This window comes from Phalacrocorax aristotelis, chromosome 1 (genome assembly GCF_949628215.1).
Source record: "Phalacrocorax aristotelis chromosome 1, bGulAri2.1, whole genome shotgun sequence".
In the NCBI taxonomy this organism is placed as follows: Eukaryota; Metazoa; Chordata; class Aves; order Suliformes; family Phalacrocoracidae; genus Phalacrocorax; species Phalacrocorax aristotelis.
In genome coordinates, this window is record NC_134276.1 from 72,704,718 (window position 1) to 72,722,486 (window position 17,769).

A 17,769-nucleotide genomic window follows, 5' to 3' on the forward strand; every position below is an offset into this window, starting at 1 on the left:
AGAGCTTCTGCTCGTGTGGTGGCTGGGTGGTAGGTATACCTGCTGCAAATCTCGTGCAGAGAGCGTGACCTACAAGGATGATGCTGGAGCTACTGTCCTGGCTGGGCCACAGGTCCTCACAGATATTCCTCTCTGGGACTGGCAGCAACTGCCCAAGCAAAGAGGGAGCCACTCATGTGTGATAACATGCCCAGATGCAGTGGGGGACCATCCAGCTGGATCAAACGGACCTACTTCTGCACTGACACCCCTTGTCCCTCCCAGCCTCACTGGCCCCTCCAGGCTGCAGGAGCCGTGCTGCACGTGGTGTGCGCTGCATCGCTTCTTGACATTATTGCCAAGAGGATGGACTTTCCTCAGAGTCAGTAGAAAGTAAACAGGCTCTTTTTTTTTTTCAGATAATCTGGTCTGTCTGAGACATTTATATTATGCTGCACCTGAGGAGTGATTATTTGCTTTCACTATACAGGATAACTAGGGTCAATTATACATCATGTAAAGGACCCAGAGGCACTTCAGGTCTAATTCAGCTCTTATTTTCCATCTTTTAGAAAAAGCTTGCTGAGGAGGATGAAGCTAAATAGAGTAATTAATACAATGGCGTGGCAGTAACTTAAAATATTTGAAAGGTCAGAAAATACAGAGTTCTTGTATCATCATTAACTTCCCTGATTTGCTTCTCTTCAGATTTTTATGTTATGAACTTGGCTTTAGAATACACTTTGTAGCATACATGTCTGGGATAATCTTAACGTCTTGATTTTTGTATGCTTAATCTTCTGCCATTGCATTTGTTAGAGCTGTGGCTGTGTGCGTGGTGGATGATTTATCTCATGACCAAATTTGAAATACAAAGATATTATTTCAAGGTTAAAAACTTTCTGGTTTCATTGGCATGAAGAACAGAAATTCACCCTCCATTTTTGCACGTGGTCTTCCCATTGTCACACCAACTGCCTTTTGGGTGTAAAAATAGCTCAGCTGCTGTCCTTTTGTCCTGGGTGGTCGTACATGGTGGCCTTTGCAAAGCCAGGAGTAACTTTTCGGCATGTCCCTGCCTTTCCAGGAAGGACCCAGCTAAGCTTCCTGAGCAACACCAGCCTCTGCTAAGAATTCAGGTCAGGATCTCCCTGCTTGTTTCCTAGCAACTGGGGGATACTGGTGCTTTCTCCTCCTTTGGCCTTAGATACAGGGATCATTTGGTGAAGGGATTGGGGCAGTGCTAATAACTCACGCTTCGGAAAGGCAGAGCATAGCCTGGTGCTGGGTAACTGATAAGGTGTAGGGTGCACTGTCCAAGTCGAACCGAACTGAGACATTACAGAATCCTCCCTGCAAACTTGAAAGTGCCTCTGCTGTTTTTGCGACTGCTTAAATGTCTGGCGAGGTGACAGATCCATTTTGAAACACCAGTAGCCTTTTGTGTTACGTTGAATCTGGCAAACAGGAACATATGCAGGTAAGCAGCCAAAGAGAGTTTGTGTCTGAGGTGCTTTAAAGGTTGTTTTCCTACAGGTGTCATGTGTTTCTTGGTTACACAGATGCACAACATTTAGTTGTGGGAGTATTGACCTGCCTTTGTACTTATTGAAGTTTCATCGCATGGTAAGTAAAAAAGTTAAGTAGAAAGATGAGCTGTCTTCCCTAGTTCTTTGTGGTGTCTCTTTACAAAGTGCTGAAAACAACCTTTAAACTTCTCTAGTTAATTTATTGTAGAATTAGCTAATGAGAAATCCTTAGGTGATTGAGAGTTATTGGTTGCCATGTTCTTACTGCAACGGCCTCCTTGTAGCACATTTACAAAATGGAAAGCAGCAAGTTCCTCTAAGTGTTGTTTGCAGAGGCCAGCAATGATTGCCTCTGGTTGGTAACACAATGGGATTTGTTACTGCTTTTTGTTTTCCTTTGATATATTGGAAGTAGAAACCCTTTAACAAATATAAAAAATAAAGGGATGTGTTGTTAAAAAAAATTAGGAAAAAAAAAATTGTTTTCCATGTGCTGTAGCCTCTCTTCTCTACTCACAGATAGCAGAGGTGGTAGGATTTAAACCAGAGGATATTCATATCTTGTGCTGGTACAGGGTTGGTGTGATAGTTTTCTGAAGGACGACTCCTCACAGAAAATACAGTTTTAATATTTTGAAAAATGTGGAAATTAATGTCTCCAGGTGCATACAAGCTATTTAACTTGCCTTTTTCAGACCTCTTTAAAAAATATGTTCCAGCTCTTCAGCGATATGATTTGGCACAGCTCCAATTACCTTCAGCAGAGGCCCGCCAAAAAACGTCAGCCAAAGATCTGGCTGCACATCTCTAGGACAGGTACACTGCAAGCATGTTCATAGCGTTTTTGCACAGGAGGCTGTAGTGGTGGATTCTGAACAGGGACATAAAAGACTGGATTCTTTTTAAGCCGTATATTTTAATTATCTCTGATAGGAAGCTTTTAATTTGAGTGCTGACTCTAAGGCATTCAGGAGCTTATTTCTTCAGAGAGACTGAGTAAGTGCAGTTTCAATTGATATTTTCCACACTTAGTATTCAGAAAACCAGTTCCCAGTCTCTCACATTGCATACCTGATACAGTGCCTGCTTTTCAAAGTGTGCATGTGTAATTCAGTATCCCAAGCTTTTTGTCTTTATCATACATATGGGAGAGCTCATACATCCATTCCTAGGACCCAGAGTGTATATGTCCGCTTAAGAAGAGAGAAAAAGTCTATACTGGGGCAGGATCTTTGTGCAGTTCAGGATGTTCTTTATTACAAAAGGCTCTCCCAAGAGTGTAACTTCACACTACTGCATGTTTAGGTGATGTGGGACAGAGAAGGAGTATCTTTTTGAGGAGGTGCTTCACATTTCATTTAATTGTTCCGGTATCAAGGTCAACAACTTTCAGGAGACAGTTAACAGCAGAGACCTCTTTAGTCACTTTGATCTAGCTGTTTTAGCAAAGCAGCATCCACAGAGGGTAGCATGGGACCCAAGAGATTAAGTCCTCCAGCACTCCCTGATCTTTCTTCTCTTCATAAAGCCTTATGGCGTCCCCTTAGTAATGCTCTTCTGCCAGAGCTGGTAAACATCTCATTCCTTGCCCATTGCCATGAGTCACAAATATTTTCAAAACGTGTGAAAAAAATATTAAAAGGAAAAGGAGGCCCCTAAGCAAAGAGGGTCAGATTTTCCTTGAGCTTGAGCTAGTACGTTTGCCAACTTCATGTAAAAGGCTAAATATTTTCCTGTTGCCCCTATATCAGAGACGCTCTGCACATGTGCAGATGGCTGGGCCTTTGCAAGTCCAGCCAAAGGAACGTACGCTGGTGCTTCGGGGTTTGAAAAGAAGCTGGAATGGGTCCTACAGTCTGGTGTTGGCAGTGAGCATCAGCAGTCTGGGTGGCTGGATGTAGGAAAGAGCCAATTCTAGGGAGGTTATTGGAACATATGGCTTGCACAGAATGGCATTTCTTGATAGAAAATAGCTCAGACATGCCCTTGGATTCTGCAGTAGAGAGCGAGCTAGAGTTGGAAGGTGAATGCTTTCATCTCTGCCTGTCTGCCAACCTGTGCAAGTCTAGCTGGGATCTGAGAAGCGTAAAGCCAGGAGTGACCTTTGTGTCATCTAGCTATAGAGGCCACCTAGGATCCAGTGTCCGATTCTGGGCATCTGGCTGCCAGAGGAGATGAGCTTAGAGTGGGACAGGTGCAGAGCAGGCCAGGAGTAAGGTGGCCAGGAGAATAGAGAGCTTTTCTCTATGAGGAAATTAAGGTGCCATGGCTTGTTTGACTTTACGGATGAAGGATGAAAAGGGAGACGTCAGTCTTCTCTACCCCTGGCAGGAGAGAAAAGCTGCCTTGAGGAAAGGATCACATTGGCACAAAAATGAACAGGTATAGACTGGCCATTTAGCCTGGGAATTTCAGCCACTAGAGTTACAGAGTTCTGGAATAGCATTTCAGTCAAAGGGATGGAGAAAATTGAATAGCTTTTAAAATAAGACTTTAATCAGCCTGTGAAAAGATTATACGGAGTGTTTGCCAGCAACAACAGGGGGCTGAATGCTCAGGAAGTCTTGTCTGGTAGTATGTTCCCAAGTTTTATTCTGACACACCTGTGTGAAGCTCAAAGATTTAAGTGTACCAAAACATGCCATTCTTCAGGAGACTGTGCTGTATGAGAGAATTTTAAAAAGCCCAGCAATGCATGGAGCCCCTGTGCTGGGAAGGGGCTGATAGGTGGGATGCATCTGATAGTGATAGAACTTGCAAAAACACAGAGCTGAAGAGCCTATGTGGGCAAAACAATTCATCACTAAACTATGTAAGACACTGGATAGGTGCTGAGCATCTCTTCTGTTACTTTGGACATGCCCAAGGGATCAGAAAAAGCCAAGAAGTGCTAGGACCCTTCAGAGGTGCCATGAGACTGGTCATTTTGGACATGAGTTTTGATACGTTGCTGTAACTAGCTCTGTACACCCAGATTTTTCACTTGCCTTCCTGGAAAAGCAAACGAAACACAGCAGTTTGAGGCAGGGTTCCCTCCCCAGGAGTGGTGGGATGGCCCTGGAGGTGCCCTGCCACTTCAGTGGTTTTATTCTGTACAACCTTACTTGGTTGGGATCACGGCAGACCCACATGAGGTGGGAGGAAGACCCACCACAAGCAACTTTTGCTCACACAGCTTTGCTTTCTGAGCTCTGATTAGGAATGCTACTCTGCCACCCTGTCTCCCAATGGCGTCCCTTTCGTTCCCCACAGGGAGGTTGTATGCCTCTGCCCCTCTTCCTGTGTCTGGAAGAGCATCCTCTTAAGTTAGATTTTTCTAGCATCTGAATGCCAATGCCATTTAATTTATGAATTCTGCAGTAGATTTTGTTGTGCTCATTTCAATCAGGCAGAGTTTGAGTATTGTACAGTCACGTGTAAAGGTGATGGCAGATGAGAGCTGTTTATGTCATGCTGGATTTCTGCAGCTCACTTACACTGTATCTGCCAAATTGCAGGCAGGAAATTTTTGAATTAATGACAAATATTTCCCAACAGTAGTTAGTTAAGTGCCTGCACATGTTAAATTAACCATAAGAGTCTTGTCGTAGTCATAAATTAATAACCTGCATTTCATTGGGTTTTGAATATTGAAGTAAAACATGGTGTATTCAAAGAAGTGAGCCTGGGGGCAAATGGAATAAGTACCCAAATGGGTCTTTTCCTTTCTGCCTCTTTTATATGTCATTTTCAGGTGCCTGTGTAGCCCTTGGGGCTTACTTGGCACAGGGGATAGGACGGTGGGGTTGGGAATGCAGACCACCTAACCATGAACACTATGTAACAGTGGCTTCCCTCTATCCTCTGCAGAGATGCATCTCCTTGAAGTAAGGTGATTTAAACCTATTATATCTGAAGTGTCTTCTTTTCTTCATTGCCTGGAGGGAGATAACAGCCAGGGACAAATGTGTACGTGAGAGCTTTCTGCCAAAAGGATCTTAAAACAGTGAGGGGTTTCACAAGGGAAGTTTTCCTCAGGTCAGAGGAGGACAGGGAGAATTTCTGCCCCAGTGGTAGAAGTGGGAAGAGACTGAGGGCAAGTGATGATGTGGGAAAGGGGGATATTTCTCCCAGTGTATTCCCCACCAGTGGTCCACGGGACCCATTCCAAGTGAGATTCAGGGAGTGGGATCCAGTTCCCTTTGCCTCCTGCTTTCCACTACACCATGGGGTGCTCTGGGGAGCTGGCCCTGGAACAGAGATGGTACCTCGGTCTGTGCCATCAGCTCCAGCAGAGCTGAACCAAGGGACGGGCTTGGAGCTGTGCACTGCTTCTGTATGACAGACTCACTCTGGTCCCTACTCTGAGAGATGCTTCTTGGAGGGCATCAGGAAAAGCATTTAATCTCTCCATACTTTTGTACCCATCTGTAAAATGCAGGTGCCAACAATTCTTTTCCCCCTTTGGAGAGCCTTTTCAAGTTGTAGGCTGGTTGTCGTCCCAACATTGTATATGTATGGACTGGTGCAGTATAAATTCATCATGGTAGGCTTTGTAGTGGTATGAGTGGAAACAGCTGTACTTTCGTAGTACAGTTTGTTCAAACAGCATGATTTTCTCCACAAAGTCCCATGTGACTTGAGGTCAGGGATAGGTCTGAATCTCAGGTCTTTCAGAGAACCGCAAGAGCTAGCAGCTGCCTCTTTGACTCTCTTTTGTTCTTTCAACCTCCAAGAAAAGCAGCGGCATTATGATAACGTCAGTGTCATTCTCTGAACAGCGGCTGCATTCTTGTAATGCATCCCCTGCTCTCTGCAGGATTTCACGGCTACAGGTGTACTGGCTGCTCAGCTGGCTAGCAAGAGGAACAAGCAACTGCTTTCCTCCTGCTGTTGGCTTTCCTGCGGTGGCAGCTCCACACGATCACCAGTTTTCACAAACCTGGTAAAAGCTTCATAGCTTTGAGATGTGTCTCTCCATCAAACTCAGCTGAAAAAGGCCAATGGCTTCAAGAGCGGTGGGGAAATGGCAAAATGGAGCAGGATAGGCAGTGCAGTCATGTAAGCATTGTTTCCTTAGGAAATTAAACCTAGGGAGTAGCAGCATTGTATAGTGATGTTTATCACCTGTCCTCCTGCACTGGTTTAAGATGAAAGTGCTATCAGGGATGAATCCGTCTGTTTTGCAGATGAGAGAGGATGCACAATCAGTGTGACACTGTGACTGGTAGCATATTATTGTGCTGCTCTGGATAGATAAGGAGCAGGAGCCCTCCCAGTGATTATGTCCCTTACTGTTGTTATAAACACTGCCAGGGAAGGTTTGATCTCTTCAGTGCTGTCCTGTCTTGTATTTTCTCTGGTCCCCTCTCCTCATTTTGTTCTGCAGGTAACATTTTTGCATATAATCTTCTGAATATATGAGCACACATGCTTACTGTTACTTGTTCTGGACAAATTGGCACATGCAAATGCTTTCTACTTCCCAGCCCAGGGCAATGAGTGGGCTCGTGCAGGTGGTGTAGGGCATGCTAGAGGCTTGGCCTTGGACTTGTGACAAGGCAGGAGTAAAAACTATTAAGCTGCATTCAGGGTACTGACTTCCAAAAGTCAGCAAGTCTGAAGTGGCAACTGGAGGTGAAACGTGCAGAGTGACTTGCCAGAAGATATTTTCACTGAGGTTATTGCTGCAGGGGAGGAGCGAAGGGGAAAACAAGAATCGGAGCAAGTGGCTGTTACTTCCAGTTGCTCATATCCTTGTTTTGGAGCGCAGAGTGTTTATTTGGAGCACAGACCTGCAAGTATACGGGCAGAAAAGAGCTACAGGAAAAGACCTCTTCTCTTTCAAACGCAAAACAACAAATATGTCCTGAATGGGTAATAAGAATGAAAAGTTTGCAGCACACGTCTTGAGGGAGTAAATGACAAAAAATTAGGGCTCTTAATTTGTGAAATCCTGATGGTGTTTTTCTTATAGATCATGGAGGAAGGTTCCAAGCAAAGATGAAAGAACTCAGCAATGTTGTTTATTGTGGCGTGGTCGGAAAGCAACCTTCCAGCCTGTTCCCTTAAGAAATTATTTGGGTTAGGAAGACTGTCCAACTTAACTGGACTCCTACCTGAAAGTAGTCATGTATTTCTGTGACCCTGCATTAAAAATCTTGTGCTCTGTTTTTTTCTGGCAGTGATCTGAGTGTTACTCAGGTGGAGGAAGGAGAAAGGAGCCCATGGCTCATCTGTCTCCCATCTGGGCTCAAGAAAATCATTATCAACTGTAAGCCTAGAGGGACTAAAGTAGGAGGGGTCAAAAAAGGCTAAATAAGGTCCTTCCCAGGTAAAAGCCTGTCACATGTACTGCTTCAGAGCGAGTCTTGTACAACAGTTAGACAAGAGGCCGTTCAGCTTTGCATTTGGCCTGTGGGGTTTAACGAAACAGGAATGTGGAATGTGTTTACAAGGTAGCAGTTATTGCTGAAATATGTGAGTGCTGTTGCCCGGGGAAATTTCAGAGGATTGAGATTGCGCTGACAGTGGCTGTACCTCTTGCACAGTTCATGTGGATGTTGAGGAAGAAACTGGCCTCTGAGTCTGCAGCCAGAGCCCTGCAGAGGGAATGCAGGGGAAGATGCTCCCCTTCCCCACCACTTCCCGCTGCTCACCTCCCATGGCTCCAGCTGGATCTCACTCCGTCCTCTCCGCCCCTTCATGCTAGGATGATCCAGGAGGGTGAACCGGTCCTTAGGCTGGAGACATGGCTTCTTGTTATCCCTGCGTCCGAGGCGACTCCAGGTTAGCACATGACTGAAGCTGGTTTGGCAGAGCGATGTGGGCTGAAACGAGGCAAAGCCAAGGGAGTGCTGAGGACTGTGGGCCCCTTATGACACCTTTCATGAGCAGCTCCTGGAAATCAACCTGCTTATGTTCCGGCTAGTCTCAGCTGGTGGGCTGGTGTATCTCTGCCTGAAAGGGCTCAGGCTTTTCTTAGAATATTTAATTAATTCTCTCTGCATTCCCTACATCCTTTCTTTTTTCTCTTCTTTCAATACTCCATATAAAAACTATTCTGCACATGATGCATAGATGATCACAATGCTTACTTCATCTTTACAACATAGGAATTCCCAAGGAAACCAGTAAAGCCCAGCCTAATGTCTTTATTTTGTGCATTTTATTAATTATTTGTGTTCGGCCAAACTGGACTGTATTTTTCATCACATTAATGGCAAAATATTTGGAAGTAGGCCTGAGATATAGCTATATTCTGTGTTCAGATGAATGTGACATTTGCAAAGATTTGTCATTAACATTTAAAAAAACTTAATCAAAATGTTGAAATGACACGCCTTAATACACCACACTTTATGCAGCTGAGACTAAATACTCGTGCACTGTAGATGGGCTCAGAAAGGATGAAAATTGGGCCACATTCAGCTCTGATGTTAGCAATTGCCTTAATTGTCTGGTTAACCTGGCCTACTGAGCTTTCTTCAGAATAGCAGGTAAAGCTGAACAAGGATCTCATTCTGGGTAGTGCTAAACACTGCCTGCATCTTAAGCTCCCATTAACCTCTGCACTGTACAAGAACACGCTTACATTAGGCTAATTGATGGGGCAGCAGGTGTAAGTGTACTGTTCCTCAGGCCTTGCTGTGGTTCCGGGTGATTCTTATTTTTTCTTTGCCACAAAGTAAAGGCGGCGGGAGAGAGAGATTGAGAGAGAGAGAGTGTATGAGTGTGTGCATGGGTGTGAGTGTGAGTGTGTGTGTGAGTGAAGATTTATTGCATTCACGGTTCCAAAAAGCAAAAGAAGGATCAATGAAAGTCCTGTTATGTTTCCTTGAATTTAAAGGCATTGAGACCTTATAACAACATTGAGATTTCTACTCATTCTGAATACCAAAAGACCTGGTATAATTATTTTTGTGAAATAGCTTCAGAAATGTTCCCAGTGCTGAATTCAAGAATAATTGCAATTGTGGCATGTAGAATCAAATGTAATTTTGTTCTACCTAAAGCAAGGCATTTTACTTTCTTTTCTATTGCTTTCCAAGGAGAGGAACAGTGAATTTTTTACTACTTTCCTGACCCTTGACTCTGAGAGACATTAGCTTGCTATTGTACAGGAAAGATTAACTTCTTCAGAACATTATTAGCCAAAATACTCTACGTGAAAACTTGGTATTATTTAAGTTCAAAATACAAATTATTCTTCTATCAGTAAAGGTGGCTGATACAAGCCTAAAATTCCAGTAGTATGTCGAGCTGTTTGTGCTCCTAAATATAGCAGAGGATCTCTAGTAGGGAGCCAGCAAGGGGGAGGTCTTGTGTCTTTGTGTTAAACAGCTACGTCTTTATTATCCCTGTATGCTGAGAAATAAGAAGGAGAGCTGATGTGGCTTTATTACTCTAACAGGTCTTTTAATAATCGTGCTTCCATGTTCGCAGAATAGATCTCCTGGCCCCTCTATTAAATCACAAAAACTAGAGAACTGAAAGAAAGAAGGAAGGGGTTACTCCACAGGAATAAGACATTTCACATGAGTCTGCTTTATTCATTTGCCAGTGTAAACTCCTCCACCCCTCCCTTTTAATTCTTCTATATAGTTGTTTGGTTTGCTTTGTTGGTTTGTTTTTTTTTTTTTTATTTTGTTTTGTTTAAAGAAAGCATGCAAGCTACGGCTTTTCCCAAATATGACTTTGACAAGGTGTATACCCCCAAGTTACTGAGCTCTATCAGGGAAGCAGAGTTCCTTGCACCCTTCTGGGGGACAGCCTATTCCCTGCACTAGCAGGACATCAGGTTGGGCAATCCCAGTAGTGCCTTCTGACTTCTTATGTCTGTATGTTCTGTTGCAATGCACTTTTTTAAAAACAGAAAGCTCACTCTTCAAAGGCTGCTTGGGAGGAAAGTTTATTTTCTGGAGTGTTTCTCATTTCTCTCAGAAACAATGGGGGAAGGAAGGTCTATCAATTTAAAAAAAAAAAACAGGTAGAGAGAGCAGGGTTTTTTTCCTCCTGTCCCTTGGAAATGCATTGTGCTTGTAATAGAGAAAGGAATGTGCTGTTGGCAGGGGCATGGCAGAAGGGCTGGTCAGGATCCAACACAAGAACCTGCATAGCCTTTGGAATAAACAGGGACAGATGCACCAGGGAGGAGTTTGGGCTGGTTAGGTGAAGGAAAACACACACTGCCCAACAGCAGTGAAAGAAGCAAGTGAAAACAACTGAACACTCAGCAAACACATTGAAAGGCTTGGGAAGATGCACCTGCTGCCTCTTCTGTTTTTCCCTGTCATAACTTGTGAGGCCCAACATGCTGATCATGGCAGGTCTCGCCCTGTTTGCACGAAGGCTCGGAAGGGGAGCCCATGCAGTGAGCTGAATCCTGTCTCCCCTCTCCCATTGTCTTTTTTTATTACTTGAGATCCCTTGGTGTCTTTTCTACCAGTGATCACAAGGACATTGGGCACAACCTTATGTTTACACAGTATGCAACGGTGGATTTGAGTGATAGATGTGAGTACTGCAAAGGGAAGGGCTGCTGCAGAGAGAGAGTAGCGTGTGAGTAGTTACACATAGCTAGTCCCTGTGCCACAGCTTGCTACTCCTCCACCAATGTTGGAGGTGGAGGAATAGCAAACTCTGGAACAAGGAGCAGCACTGGAAGAGATGATGTGTTGGTGCGACTAACTTTTGTTAGTCATTTCTGAGAGAAAGGGCAAATCACTCACAGTTAGCTCTATTCATTTTGACAGCGACTGGGAGGAGGATGGGAGGATCCCTAAAAGGCAGAGTTTTAAAGAGGAGGGCATTGACTTCGTGTTCAGGCTAGGTGCTGTCACCTGGATGCCAGCCTAGGACCCACGCAGCCAGGGAGAGGATGCTGGTAGCAAAGCTACTCGCAGCCAGCCTTGTTCGGAGCATGAGGAGCAGCACACAGGCTCTCACCACACCATCGTGGTTGGGACCTCTGTTAGTAGGAGAATATCTGACCAGAGAGCATGTTGAACAGCAGGGTTTCATGCACTGTGCAAACACCTCCGCATCGCAAGCTCTTTACCCTGCTCTCCTACACTTCCTTCTAGCACATCCCATTGTGCAATGTCTTCAGCACATGGTCTTCCCTAGTTGCACAGATAAACCTTTGCTTGGGAGGCAGGTGATCATGACACACTTTTGGACCTGCGCTATGCCAAGGCGTGGTGTCCTGGGGCTGTGTCTGGATGGTGCTCTCGCTAATCCCCGTGCCAGAGAGCTGGAGCATCTCCAGAGGTGTGAAAACTCTGCTGATGTGCCTGCTGCTGGCATGGGATCGCAGTGGGTGCCCTGGGCTTGCTCCCCCAGAAACCTTGAGCTGTCACTTTTCTGTGGTCCATGTGACAGGAGAAGGGGCTGCATGGTCCATGGATGGTGCCTTCATTTCGGGTCTGAGCCCTCAGAGAGGGGGTGGGTGAGGAAAAGCTGCCTCAGTCTTCACCTCTGGTATTTAGGATGTGTTTGGTTTGGTTACTACTGCAGCTAGAGGAGTCTTTCTATTTGGGGTTTCTTTATGTCTCCAGAATCCATGCATTTTCTTTCCTAAATCCACAAGGCTAGGAATTTTAGTGCATATCATGATACTGAAGAGAGAAAAGGGCAGGTCTTCCTCTATGTGAAATAATTTCCCTAAATTTAGATTTTTTAAAATAACTTTAATTCCTGGTGTTTCTTTGCCTACTAGAAATAGAATATTCTTATACGACACAGGAATAACAGGTGTAAATTGCTGTTGTTTGGTTCAGCTGTGATTTTTTTGGATATGTGCTTTTGAGTGTGCTTTTTGGATACATGCTCTTTGAATATGTGCTTTTGAATGTCTTGACATTTGGGAGGGATAGGAAGGGGAATAAACAGCCATTGTGTTGTCATATTCCCTCTCTATTCTCTGCACTCACGTAGTCTCAGCTGTATTTCTTGTATCTTAGCTCATCTGGAAGGGGCATGGGAAGGAAGAAGGAAAGTGGAAAAAGTCTCTGCCGGGAAAAGTTCAATATAGAAAAAATACTGTTATAAGCTCAGGTGATATTTATCAATTTATCATCAGACATTTTGGGCTTATAAAAATCTCACAATAAATTGATAAACCAGCTATCTCTAGTGTTCCGCTGTGAAAAGAACCACACATAAAATGGAAAGGGAAAGAAAAAGGAAGAGGGAAAAGGTACGACTGCCAGCAGTGTGGTAAATCTTGCCCTTGCTAACAGAAGAGAAGTGATGCAGACTGCTCCTCTAGGATGCGAATCCTGGTGAGTCTTCAGATCACAGGGTGATTTAACTTAGTGATGGACTTCAGCAGATCCTTGGGGAAACTGGAAATGAGAAAGCTCAGCAGCCCCGCTATGCAGCCGAGACTCCAGCTCCAAGCATAAGTGCGCACTGAATACCATCCGTGCTGGTGGGTGCCAATTCAGAGCTGTTGGATTTTGTCAGCATTTCATTGCACAGCTATTAAACTTGCAGACCATCATAGATTTTAAGCAAAGCTTTGAGGGAGATAAAATTTAGCTCCAGAGCAAACAATCAAATCTCTTTACATCAGGGGAGTGACAAGCAGTTACAGTCATACCAAGGGTAAATGTTGGCCTCTGGTTTTTTTTCTCCTCCTCTTAAGTATCATCTTTTAATTGAATCTTTTGTATGATGAATGTATTAATACCGGAGGGTTTGTTACAGGCGCAGAAGGAAAAGCTTGAAAGATTGAAAAGTTAAAAAACTGCCTAAAGTTGTTGTTAGAGTAGGTTATACTAAAGGAAAAGGAGAAATATAGACAGAACTGAGTTCATGTGAAGATAGAGTTATCCCATGATGGGTGGTGAGCAGGTGAAAACTGGCATTTCTCTAATAGCGTTCAGCAAAGGAAGAGTTTAAAAGGGAAAACAACTTTCCTCCATGTCAGTAAAAATGTCATCGTAAATTTTAAGGTAGAAATGAATGTGATTGCCTACAGCTAGGTTCGGTGAGACCCTAAGGAGGGCAGCGCCCTGCTCGCAGGGCGATGTAGAGGGATCTCTCGCAGCTGTCTGATGCTCAGCAGGGGCCAGTATCTCTTCACACTGTGTTGGGATATTGCTCCAGTGGAAACCGTCACTCAGCAAAACACTCAAGCAAGTGACTAAGACTCAACTTCAGTATTTGCTTAAAATCAAGGTTTGCCAAAAACCAGTCTGTTAACTTTCAAGCGTATTTCTGAAAGCCTGGCCACCAGCACAGTACCCGTCAAGTGTTTTGCAAGTCCTTCCAGTCCCTCCCCCACCGTCCTCAGGTTAGGGAAGTGGGTGCCCATTCATCCCTTGATGCAAAGAAATCTCTTGGTAATAGCAGCCATGAAACTCCTCCAGCACCCTTGGTGTTGGGTGGGCGGCTGTGCCTTGTGGTCCCTGTCACAGCACATGTTTGCAAAATGTAGTGGCTGCGGTGAGGGCTGCTGCTGCCACATCCTCCTGTGTGTCAGTCAGCTTGGGCCTGGAAGAGTCACATCAAACCCTAGGTTCAGGCTTGCCTTTTGAACTGAAAACCTGGGGTATACCCACTCACAAGGTCTGGGTAGTGCAAGGTCCACACAGTTCCCCAATCCTTGTAATTGCGCGCCGAGTTGAGATGCAGTTTTTATAAAAGCCTTACGGTCCCCCCACTGCAAAACCAGTATTGCCCTTTTGACCCAAAATTCTAGGACTTCTTCACTGTAGTTTAAAATAATCATGTCCCTACTGGGGACATCAGAGTCTCTGGGCTCATGCGCAGGAGGCAGAGGCTGCTGATACTTGTGGCTAGTGCCTCCTCCACCTCAGGTGCCTCTGACCCCCACCTAGGGTCGCTTTCTGCTTCCCTCCAAAGTTGTCTTATGATGTTCCATGTTACTTTCCTCCTCACACACTGCCTGGATCTCTTCGGCAGCTCTCCCACAGCGAAGCAGCCAGCTCTTTCCCAAGGCAACACTGGGCATTTGTCGGGGGATGAATCCAGTAGCAGTGGAGGGAAGTTACACATGCTGGTCACCATAACAGGGTTCAACTCTAGATTTCCACTGAATTGATAAGCCAAAAGATAGATTCCTCTATAAAAGTACTTTTTATTAATCTTGAGCTGGGTGCCTCCGAAGAGGGACCTCGAACAAAGAAATCCCTGGGCAATTACACCCTTACAATCTAAATTCCCCAACCCTCATGTGACAGTTCGCACCAGTAGTAATATTGGGGTCTGGGATCTTCCTGTTCTTCACTGGGTTCTTTCATTGTCTCTAGGTGGGCCGTTTCCTTTCTTATCTGCAAGGTTGCAGCTTATGTTAATGAATGTAGTTTCCTTATCTTCTGGCTTGAACCAGCACTGGGGCCTTCTTTTACTTGACTAGGTAAATGTTCACAGCTTGCAGCCTAAGGCTTCAGCAAATGTAGCTACTAATGCTAAGCCAGTTATGCTAAACAAGTTCTAAGTAATTAGTATATGAAATCACACAACACTGGCCAAGGACCTGGATCCTTCTCACAGGCCGGCACTCCAGCCCTGCGCCCCATGCTGCACCCTTGGAAGAGACATCCCCAAAAGCACAGTGGTCATGGGCTGCCTTCCGCAGGTGTTGGGCACGTTTTGGAAAGATGCACTAAATCTTAAAATGACCTTAAAAAAAGCAAAAACGTGGCAGACCTGAAGAATGCCATGTGAGGTCAGAAGGGGAGTGAGGACCTTGCATCAAGACACACTGCAGGCAAGGAGAGACCTCATCAGGGTTCAGTGTACTGTTTCCTCTAAGTGAGGACATGTATGCTGCACCCCTGGTCATGTACTACCATCCCCAAATGTTTGGTGTGCCCAGTGGAAACGCTCTTTGTGACCTCAGATGTCACAAATCAGTCACATGAATCTTCTCTGAAATTTTGGTGGAGCTAACATTTTTTAAATCGTTTCTATTCTCTAGAAAATTGACTGCTAAGGTTTGGGATGGGACAACAACACATTTCTGGTTTGTCAGAAATATGATGTATTTTCTGCTTGAATTTTGCCAGAGGGAATGTGTTTATACTTGCCTGCATGTTTCAGACTAACATTTCCATTATGTGGGTATTTATCCCCCGGTGGCTTTGCTCTTCAGATCTAGTGAAGTATGGCATATAAACATTAGGATAAAAAAAATACACCCTCACCTGAGTGCAGCCAGATGCAACGGAGCTATGCCAGTGGGCCACAGCTGGGGATCTGAGTTATGGTATCCATAATTTATTTAGAGACTGTAGGATCCCACCTCTGGATGCGTGTAGCTTATAGAGGCTACAGGCCGTGCATATAACAGCTGAAGCTTTAAAGATATTGATTTGTGCTCCTGCCATTGCTATTGCAACATGACAGCATGAATCGGAGACACCCCGAGCCTGTTTAATAATTGACAAGGTATGCCACAGCCCACAATACATATTTATCTGTCACCTCCCAGCAGGCATTTACTTTAACAGTATATGTACCATCCATGTCTGTTCTTTTCTAGAGCTGATTCCTTACCAATTCTCCCTACATAAGGCAGATGCCCTTGACCAAAAGTTGCTCACCCTTGTCTTTGTGTTGAACTCTGATTTCATTTCCCGACACGCGGTGGCAGGGGGTGTTTTACAACCAGCGTGTGGGTCCGGCTGGCAGGGGAGCTCTGGAGTTGCTGGGCAGTGGCGGTGCCTTTGCTGCGGCTGTCATGCAGCCGTTCATCATGGCTCGGCTCAAGCGCTTGCTGATGGCTCAGGTGACACGTCATGTTTTAGACTTGAGTAATAAATGTTTCATTTCCATTTCGCTAACTCTTTGAATTTACGAGCCTCATTACTTAAGTCTGCTGGTACTTCAGGGGATCAAAATAGCCACAGTGTACTCACCCTCCCATCCAGGTTGTGCTGTGAGCATCTGTCACCATTACAGCCCAAAGGGTTACTCAGAAGCATTTAACAGTCAATGGCATCCATTACTTTATTCTGCCTAGACCGTGAAATTACAGCTCTCCAGATGAAGAAAAGAGAGCACAAACAGACTACTGCTCTGGAAATCCATTTTAAATTACAGAAATTCTGCACTCAGGCTTGGGGCATGTACAATTTTGGAAATACTTTTAAATTTAGGAACCTTAATAAGCCAAGTGATATTTTGCTTCCAAAATGCAAAGAAGAGAGAAGAAAAGAACATCAATTGGTTTATTTTTACTTGTGTTTTTCTGTTGTCTATACCAACAAAGTAATAAAAAGAGCTGTTACCTTTTCACAAGTTGCTTAAAAAAGAAGAAAAACTAGAATCTGTAGATTATTTCAAATTGGGTATAAAGAAAGGAAAAATACATGAGGTTCTTTACTAATGTTACTTGTACATGTTACCCAAATGCTGTAATTATCACAGAGACATTTTGTCTGTGCTCCTGAATAGCTGCAGAGAGGGAGAGTCAAAGAAGCCCACCTCCTCTGATGCATCCTTTTAGGAGCATTTGTGAATTTCATCAAATTCAGTTTTCAGTCAGGAGAGGCTAGTCGGTTAACTAAACCATAACGTACTGTTGTCTTATGAAAGTGGAAATATTCTATGGAATTTATTACACCTTAGCCTAATAAGTGTCATCCGATGGGATATTTTTATATTTTATGTATATTTCTATGTAGATATAATACATATATTTAGACATATATGCTCTATGTATTTCAATATAAAAGCATACACATATTATTTTATATTTTTATATTTTAGTAACTTGCCTGCAGATATGTATGCACATGTATAGTGAAGTACTGTTATTTTGTTGATATGACTGACACTTTTTCTATCTCCTTTAGTGACTGTCACATGAGCTCCTCAAGGATAATGGACCCTAAGATGCGAGAGACCGAAGGAGATGGAGAGGACATTTCAGGTAGAATTGCTCCCTTCCCCAGTGAATGAAAAGTGCTGTGACTTCTTGACCTTCAATGCCTTAGCTCTATCACAGAAGTGAATTTGTTTGTTTAGAGAGCACATTCTGCCTTTCTCTTCTCCTGTCTCCAAGAGCTGTTATATTTTTGACATTTCAGGGGCTTGAAATAAGATTTTTTTAGCATCTTGCAGCCAAGTTAACTTTTTTACCCAACAAGATCCAACGGTAAGTGAAATGCTGTCAGGGATACCTTGCGGTGCTGTCATGCCAACTTATATGGGACAGGCACAAGTCATTGGGATGTCTTTCTGCTAATGTAATTTTAAGTAGTTTCCTTCACAGAGCTTGCAACTGATCCTAATTCAGGTCTTTCCT

The 17,769-nt window shown here is 44.1% G+C and overlaps 1 protein-coding gene across 3 annotated transcripts in view; it reads left to right on the forward strand.

The window, feature by feature from the left end:
• The window catches only part of CRACDL (CRACD like), a 65,946-nt gene that overhangs the window by 21,236 nt on the left and 26,941 nt on the right, over nucleotides 1-17,769 (forward strand). For 2 of the 3 annotated variants that reach the window (XM_075093138.1, XM_075093158.1), the window contains exon 2: nucleotides 17,318-17,394. In XM_075093138.1, the coding sequence (XP_074949239.1) occupies nucleotides 17,328-17,394 (67 nt within the window). In that variant the 5' untranslated portion in view covers nucleotides 17,318-17,327. Of the gene's footprint in view, nucleotides 1-1,430; nucleotides 1,460-17,317; nucleotides 17,395-17,769 lie in introns of those variants that run through there. The other variant, XM_075093149.1, reaches the window with a different exon arrangement.